Source organism: Hipposideros armiger, unplaced genomic scaffold, assembly GCF_001890085.2.
Source record: "Hipposideros armiger isolate ML-2016 unplaced genomic scaffold, ASM189008v1 scaffold_617, whole genome shotgun sequence".
NCBI lineage: Eukaryota > Metazoa > Chordata > Mammalia > Chiroptera > Hipposideridae > Hipposideros > Hipposideros armiger.
This window is the reverse complement of record NW_017731967.1, coordinates 834,915-843,638: the sequence shown is the minus strand read 5'-3', so window position 1 is coordinate 843,638 and position 8,724 is coordinate 834,915. Positions and strand designations below refer to the sequence as shown.

Here is an 8,724-nt window from a genome sequence, read left to right as displayed (position 1 = left end):
ATAGATGAGTGGTGGGTGGGTGGGTGGGTGGATGGGTGGATGGATGGAGGGGGGAGAGAGGGTGAGGATGAGCTCCCAGCACAGGAAAGGGGCTGAGGGATGAATAAAGTGGAGGGCACCTGCCCTAATGCCAGCATTGCAAAGATCCTGAATATCACAGGACTGAGAGGTGAATGACAGGGGTAGAATGAGGGGCTGCCCCTTAAGTGCCCAGTACCCCTTTGTTTCCATGATTAGATAAACCGTCTTACATGATGGCAAAAAACAGCACATACAGACAGTTAAGGCCGGGGTTCTTAAGACAGGGGAGAAGGCTGCCACATTTGGGGGTCCCCCAAGGCAGCTCCCCACATGAAGTCAATGCACGTCGCAGATGCCTCTGACTCTGGGGGTGTCACACCAGCTGCAGTAACTAACGCCAGTCATCACTGCTGATTAAGCTCAGACCAACCCGTGATTGAGAAGAAAACCATTCCTTAATGAAATGCAATTAATTTAAAAGCTGAAATCTGTGAAAGCCCAAAGGCAAGACACAATCAGGAGTTCCTGGTCTGGAGGGGCTTCTGCTCTCAGACTTTGCAACCCAAGAAACAGCACAGAGATGTCCCCCAAGAATGGAAAGCAGACTGCACGTGCCACCTGCCACACTCCTCTCCTGCACCCAAAGCGCAGACAAAGGCACCGTCCATGCACACAAAGAAACGCACGTCCTGTGGGGACTATGGGTCAGGCTTAGCCACTGCTGTTTCCTGCAGGAACAGCTGTCAACACCACCGATTCAGGCAGTCTCAGGGATCATGATCTAGCAGTCAGGCTGGGTGGGCAGCGCTGGGACCCGTGGCCAGGATCAGTCATCCATCAGTCAGCTGCCAGCTGTCACTGGTACCAGCCAGGACCAGCCAGGGAGCCCAAGGCAGTGCCCAGTGTCTGAGGCCTTGCAGGCAAGTTAGGGAAACACACACACACACACACACACAACCCCCAGGGCTGGCACTGGCCACACCAACCCGATGCTTTCATGTAACAAAACATAGACATCTCATTTCACTCCATCCTCAGAGTAACTCAGTGGCCGGTTCAGAGGAAGCTCAGCTTGTGTGTGCCTTTCTTAGGAGTCAAATCCAGCTCTGAGCAGTGGTGTTGGCTGGCTGGAGGAGGCAGAGCCTGGCTGTCTCGAGATTCCGACTGCTAACACAGGCCCCGCTCCACTCCACCCCACCCGTGACAGCTGTCACCAGCTCTGGATAATATGGACAGATGTGAGAACACATGCTCACTTGTTACACCCAAAGACAGAGAAACGTAAATGGAGTTTTATTTGAACGATGCACACATTTGGTGCCAGAGGGACCCGAGAAATCCATCACCCCTAAATGCACGTGTTCACTCAAAGAACGGGTCTCCTATTTTTGAAACAATGGATTTTTCCAAGGCAACTGATAATCAAAACAACTAGGGAAAATTATACACCACATTTTTTAATTAAATGAACAATGCATAAAGCAGTTCAGAGAAACATTATTTAGAGTTGCTTTGCCAGGGACTCAATTCCGGGAACAGGGAATACATAGGTGTATGTATGTGTGTGTGAATAGGTATATCCCAACTAAAAATCCTAAATGCCAATATCATTCTCCTACTGACTCTTTACCTACTGAATCTGTTCAGGACAAGTACCTGAGACTTTCAGAGCCCAGAGTCTCTTTGCAGTTGACGCTAGACAGGAAGTACAGAGAGTCCAAGTGCAAAACGGAAAACACCTTACAGGCCCACCGACAATGTCAGCTGGTTTCCTGGATGGCAAGCTGCAAGCTCCCAAGCCCCCTGGCGGTCCCCGGGAAGAGCCACCGGGTCATCTGTGACCCATCCATTACTCTTCAACCGCTACCCACCGCTCACGTTCACTGGTCGCCAGCTATCAGGTTCTCTAGCCACATGTTGAAAATGACCCCCTGTACGTGTCACATGAGTGGTCATAAGTCCTAGTCACGCCCACCCAGTTTTAAAATGAATCTGATGCAGACTGGGCCCCAGTGGGAGATGGGGGAGAGAACCAGAGAATGGGACCCTTCGGTCTGTCCCAGGCAGGCGGGAACCCTGCAGTAGCAGCGTGCTCTGTGCTGGGACGAGCCACAGCGGCCTGGTCCTCAGCCTCCCAGCTGCCAGGTTAACCCAACAGATAAGTCGGTTCCTCCATCAAAACCTTCTTTGGGGATGGCCGGTTAGCTCAGTTGGTTAGAGCGCAGGCTCACAACACCAAGGTTGTCAGTTTGATCCCCGCATGGACCACTGAACTGCACCCTCCACAACTAGATTGAAACAACTACTTGACTTGGAGCTGATGGGTCCTGGAAAAACACACTGTTCCCCAATAAAATAAAAAATAAAAAAAAGAATAGAAGAAAAAAAACCTTCTTTGAATGCTGGGGTGCTTCAATTTTCAGAAAACAACAAGATGCAAATATTTTCACGGCCAGTAGATGCAGGAATCTCAACTACAAGGTTTTTCTTTCTTAATTTCCATCCTTCAAACACAAAATAATAGCGCCTCACGTTAGGACAGGGTTTTGAGTTTATGAAGTGCTTACACAACAGTCTCTTACTGGGTGTGGCTGAAAGTACCAAACCTGACCCTTGGAACTCCCAGTGGGGCAGGGGAATTCCTGTCACACAGGCCCCCGCAGAGAACACCCCAGCCCCGCCATCATAAAGATATCTCACACCCATTGAACACTGCATCTCATTCGTGTTCCCAAAACAACCGTGGCAGGAGGTATAACGTGCGGTGACAGACGCTGAGAAAGACTTCCAAGGCTGGTGACTCGCCCAAAGGACCAGAATGAGTGGCAAAGCCAGGTTCAAGCTGAGGTCTCCTTACTCCAAACCCCTTTCCCTCTCCCGCCTCATAAAACCACTGCGTCTTCCCATCTTCCCATCTTCCCATCTTCCCGGCAAGGCCAGAGCACAGGAAGGAGAGGGCGGTAGGGGAAAGAGTCCGGGAAGGGAAGGCTGGCGAACAGGCACAGGCAGAGCAGCTGGGAGCCTCGCGATGCCGGGTCCGACAGACGGTACGAGACGAGTTTAGAAACATCCAGATGGAGGAGGATGGGAACCTGGACAAGAGGGCGCCTCGCTCCCAGCGCATCCACACCCCAGGTGCCTGCAGGGAAACCGGGAAGCTGGCTCTGGCAGCGGGCACAGCCTGAGTGGACACCGTCCAAACGCCCGAAAACCCCAAAAGGGAACTTCTGTGGAGAATCAGGATGCGCACTCTTTGGGACCGACTCCCTTCCCAACCACGTCACCTTCTGATCCATGTGACAAATGACCTAAACATACATTTCCCCAGCTCTTTCCTGCCCGCCCACTGAGCACATGGCTCTATGCGAGGTTCCAGGACGGAGTCCAAATGTGAGTACAGCCCAGTTCCAGCCCTGGGTCTCTGGGAAAGGAGGAGGGGGAGCTGGGCTCCTGCTGAAAGGAAGGATCGTGCTCCTGGGGTTTCACTCATTCATTCATTCATTCATTCATTCATTCATTCGCCCTACAAGTAGCACTGAGGGTCTATGAGGCACCAGGCACTGTTCCGGCTGCCAGGGATAGAGGTGAACAAAGTCTTTACGTTGGAGCAGTAAGAGATAGGCAATAAATAAACAAGTACATAAATTAAAAAGAAACACAAAGCAGGGTCAATAGGAAAAGGGGAAGTGACGCTGATTTACATCGGCTGGGCAGGGAGCTGGACTATAAACAGAGAGCCAGGTGGGCATGTGGACCAAGCCCACACAAGGGAGCGGAATGGCCGGCGTGAACACGGCACATGTGAGGACCTGGGGATGAAAGGGAAAGAGCCCACATTCAGTTGGGATCATAAAGGATGGACATGAGGGCCCCGGGCCAAGGTGGCAGGTTGGGACAGTGTGGGGACAAACCAGGGCAAGCCTGCCTGGGGCGTGGACAGCTTGCAGGGGTTATGTTGGGAGCAAGAGAGGGAACTTGAGAGAATCAGGCTGAGGAACGTGGGTGTGGAGTGGGCACTGAGGGGCCGTGAGGGCTTGCGCAAGGGACACCAGACCTGGCGTGGGCCCAACCTGGGAAACCCCACAGCCAGCACAGAAACCCTAATTCACACAGCAACAGCACCCCACCAATACGTAAGGCTCCCAGGCAGATGTGGGAATCCCAAGCCCCACGGAGAGCTTGGCTAGGTGACCTTGAGGTCGCTGTCCTCCCTAGGCTCCCCCATGCATCCGACAGAGGACAGGGAGAGAGTGAAGGACTAACGGCTGCAGGAGAGACGAGAAAAAACGGCGCCCACGACAGCTGACTCAGCCCGTGCCAGCAGGCTGCTCTGAGACACCAGCTGGACCCGACCCAGGTGGTGGGCGGGGGCCTGGGGACAGGGGATGAGCCAGAAATCCTCCCCATGGGCACACACCGACCACCGGCCAGGCACCTGGGCCACCTCCTGGTGAGCAATCATGTCAGGGATCAAGCTGCCTGCCAGTCAACGCCTGCATCACCCCCAATGGTGCCCACACGACCCCACTTCTCACAGCCACCCAGCAAGGCATTCTCCTTCTCTCTCCATTTCTCTAAGGCAGCGGTTCTCAACCTTCCTAATGCCGCGACCCCTTAATACAGTTCCTCATGTTGTGGTGACCCCCAACCATAAAATTATTTTCGTTGCTACTCTATAACTGTAATTTTGCTACTGTTATGAATCGTAATGTAAATATCTTTTTGTTTTCCGATGGTCTTAGGCGACCCCTGTGGAAGGGTCGTTCGACCCCCAAATGGGTCGCGACCCACAGGTTGAGAACCGCTGCTAAGGCCAGGCTTTAAGGTATGCTGGCTTCTGCCCCTTGTTCCAGAAGGCCCTTGAGGCCAGCAGGTGATGTGTTCAGGGCCTCGGTGCCCACCTGCCCGTACCCTCTCAGACTCCCCCTGACAACCAAGGTTTCTCCAAGTCTTCAGACCGCGTATCACCAGAGGCCCTCACCTTAGAGGGATCAGATCAGGTGTGCAGGACCAAGGACAGAAAGGAGCACAGGGGAGGGAGGGGCTAAGACCTGCAGGGGGTGGGGGGAGGCAAGGGGCTGTGCATCCAGGCTCTGCCCCCACTGTCCTCCCATACAGGCCTCATGGCCGCCCAGTCCAAACAGAGCCCAGCCTGACACCAACCTCTCCATTGGGCATGTTTTTCCTCTGAATTCCTCAGTTGTGTCTAGGAAAAATCAAGGTGTTTTAACGCTCCCTCTCAGCTTCCAGGGGTGTGACTGGTGTCTTTTACAATTATCTTTTATTTTTAACTAGCATTTCTTAGCTCAGTTGGCAAATTGGATTATTTATGTGCCTCCATTTCACAACCCATCCCCACCAATTATTCCTGTGAAAGTAATATATATATACTTTATGTATATATATATATTTTGTTTTTAAAGGGGTTAGAAGTACTCAAGGGACAGTTATGGAAAACACGTTAAGAAGCCACAACATGGGCCTGGGGTGCCTAAGAAAGCAAGCAAGGTGGAAGCGAGTAAGACGCTGCCCATCACCTCCTCAGCCCTCCGGCCAGGGCCCACCCCGCCTCTCAGGCTCTCAGGCTCACTGGCTCACTGACACGCTCGCTCACACACAGACACCCAGCCGCTTCAGCCTTCTCCGGGCACAGACGCCAGGTACCCTGGAAACGGAAAGGCAGGCAGTGAGGAAGGGGCTTGACCTGCTCATGCTCCTGAAAATGACCAGAGGTCTGGAGAGACAGAAGACTTGAGATGCACCATCGTGAGTGCCATTACCCAGACCCGGCCCAGTTCCGGAGACCCCTCCCATGCCGGTGGTATCCACAGGGGAGGCCGCCAGCTCAGCAAGCTGACCACCAGCAAGCTCCAACTCATCCACGCAGCCCTGGACACTGCCCAGAGGCCCAGCAGGCTCCGTGTCTGCGCTGTCCTCTGCCCAGACGACGCTCTCCAATCCAGGCTACAGATGGAAGCAGCACAAACGGCCACCCAGGAATGAGGAGGGCACAGGGCAAGGTGTCCCAGCAGCTCTGGACTAGGAAACCAGACTGTGTCCCCTGCATGGCGGTCCCTGCCCAAGAGAGGAGAACCCCCGCCTGCCTTGCCTCACCAGAGGGACCACTAACCCAGAGGCCTGAGCAACCCACCACCCACAGGCTCTGGGCACCGGATGTGCACCTCCACTGTGGACCTCAGGGAAAGTTGGCTTGTTTGCACCCTCAAAGCTTTCAGGTCATTATTTCTAAGACTACTGTTCTTTCTCAAAGAGAGAAAGAAAATTCCCGGAAAGGGACAGAGGCTGAAGAGGCCAGGGACAGTCATCCCACAGGCCACGTGCTGGAATGAGATGCAGCGTATGGGGCACTTTCGCCAGCTGCATGGCCACTTGTGAGCTCGCTCAACCACAGACTCGAGTCTGGCTCCGGAAAGGCCCCATCTGAACGGGTCTGACAAAATGAAGTCTTCCTTCTGCAAGTAAATACTAAGTTACAACTAGCAGGGGTCACCTCAGCTTCCTTGCTCACTGAGGCTGTGGCAGGGCGCACCACCTTGGGCGCCCTGGGCCCAGGGCAAGGTGGACCCCAGCCTCGGCACACAGGCCCACCGCCCGCCCCAAAGCCCAGCTCGAGGGGCGCGGTGGCTCACTGTTCGCCTGGACCATCTGTGGCCCAATCTACTGTTAGCAGCCTTGCCCCGCTATGCCCGCCGCGGGCACAGGGCTGGCGGGTGAGGCAGGTCTGCGCCGCGCCCCCAGCCCCGCCGCCGGCGGCCCAAGGGACCCGAGTGTGGAATTTTTAATTGAGTTTCTCCCTCTGGGCCTCATTAGAAGGGGAAAAGGGGGAGAGGGACGAAGATTGAGGCTCGGCTTTCTGGGAGGCAGGGAACCCCAAAGCGCCCCCAAACTCGAGAGTTGCCTCCCAGCACGGAGACTTTGTGCCAGCGCCCAGCGGGGACACGGATCGCACCGGGAACCGGGTCAGGCCCGCGAAACCCGAGAGGGCAGCCCCCGCTGGCCGGCGCCCCTTGTCCGCGCGGGGTCGCTCTCGCCGCGGCGGAGTCCCCCGCCTAGGATGCGCGAGCCATGGGCTCGGCCCCGCGGGTCCAGGGGGGTGCCAGTCCGCACCCCCAACCCCCAAAGGCGCCCGCCCGCCCCGCTGCGTCTGGGGGGCGGCACTCCAGCCGTAGCATCCGCTCCCCTCGCCCCTGCCCCCTCGCCGGCCCGCGCCCCGAGGCTGCGGCCAGGCTCCCGCTTACCTGGCCCGGGCGCGGGGCTGCGCGGCTGCCCCCGCCAGAGCCCGCTCGGTCCGCGAGGCCGCCGCCGCAGCTCTTTGTGAGCCCGCGCCGCGCCGCGCCGCACACCGCGCCCGCCGACGAGCCCGGGAAGCTGGATAGCAGCGGGCGCGCCCCAGACGCGGCGTGCTGCACGCAGGGCCGCCTCCGCCGCGCACCCCGCACCGGCGTCTCCCGCCGCCCCCCGCCCGGGACGCGGGCTGGGAAGACACTGGCGGGCCGGCCTGCGCGGCGGAAAGAAAGGGAGGACAAAGATGGGTCGTGCCCAGCCCCCTTCCCCCACCCCACCCCAGCCTGGCGCCGGGACAGCCGGCGGGGCGGGCGGGCGCACCTGGGGCCGGGTCCTGCGGGGCTGGTCTTGGGGAATAGGAACCGGAGCCCAGGCTCTGGAAGCCGCGGCGCCCCCGCCGCCCGGGGCCCTGGGAAGCACACAGATTCCCGGGCGCGCCCCGGACCTGCCGGATCGGAGCCCGAGGGGTCTGGTCCTCCGGCGGGTAGAGCGGGCGACCGCGAGGCTCCACTGCGCCCGCACCCAGCCCCGCGCGCCGCGCTGCCCCCTGGCGGCTCGGGAGCGCGAGCGGCGCGGAGGGGCCGCGACGACCGCGCCCTGCTCGGCCCCGCGCGTGGTTGTGAGGGGAGTGGGGGGACCCCGGCGAGACGCCCTAGGGGAAAGCCCCATCTGCGAGGGGAGGTCCCCTGCTGCCTCCCCCATTGCAGACCCCCCCCGTCGCGGGATGCATTCCAGGTCTCTCCCAGCTTCTGGTAAGCACCCGTGATCACCCCCGTTTCTGGTACCCTGTACCCTCGAGTGTTGGCCTCCCTACCGCAGGGCCTCACCCAGGCCTTTCTCTCCTTGCTGTCCTGAATGGAGAGGACCCCACTGTCCACTTCCAAGGAGAGTCTGTCATCCACTCCCACAGTGCGAATAATCCCCCTGAAGCCCTTGAAGGTTGTGCTGGAGATGCTGGTGTCACCTTTGACCCCTCTGGCTCTGTCATTCAGTCCCACAGCAGATGCAGTCACCTGTGGGTTCTACCTGGGGACGTGCACAGGGTGCCTTGTCTGCTCAGAGCCGGCTCAGGTTCTCCTCCCCCAAGTCCTGATTATTTGCCTTGTGTTTTCTTTTCTTCATTGGCTGGATTAGGGTGAAGCAGTGGTGGGGGGAGTCCTGAGGAGGAGTGCTACAGAAGGAAGAGAGGCCTGCGTAGGGTGGGGGGGCCCTGCCTGCTGCCCTGAGGGCCAGAGCTGAGACCCTGAGAAGAGGGAGCTGGGAAAGCCGTATCCTGAGCCAGACTAAGGCAGACTTGGTGTGGACTTCCTGTGGCCGTAGGCTCCCTCCTGCCCCAACCTCCTCTCCCACCACCTCCGGAAACACTCACACTGACCAGAGGGCCAGACCCTCCAATGG

The 8,724-nt window shown here is 57.8% G+C and overlaps 2 protein-coding genes across 4 annotated transcripts in view; both read right to left on the bottom strand.

Moving 5' to 3' along the window:
* The window catches only part of APBA2 (amyloid beta precursor protein binding family A member 2), a 179,199-nt gene extending 171,607 nt beyond the window's left edge, over positions 1–7,592 (bottom strand). For 2 of the 3 annotated variants that reach the window (XM_019625161.1, XM_019625160.1), the window contains exon 1: positions 7,281–7,540. The gene's annotated coding sequence lies outside the window, so the exon portion shown is untranslated. Of the gene's footprint in view, positions 1–7,280 lie in introns of all 3 variants that reach the window. The other variant, XM_019625158.1, reaches the window with a different exon arrangement.
* The window catches only part of LOC109372173 (uncharacterized), an 89,031-nt gene that overhangs the window by 75,682 nt on the left and 4,625 nt on the right, over positions 1–8,724 (bottom strand). Inside the window, exon 3 of the mRNA XM_019625151.1 lies at positions 7,648–8,339. Within this exon, the coding sequence (XP_019480696.1) occupies positions 7,648–8,339 (692 nt within the window). The remainder of the gene's footprint in view (positions 1–7,647; positions 8,340–8,724) is intronic.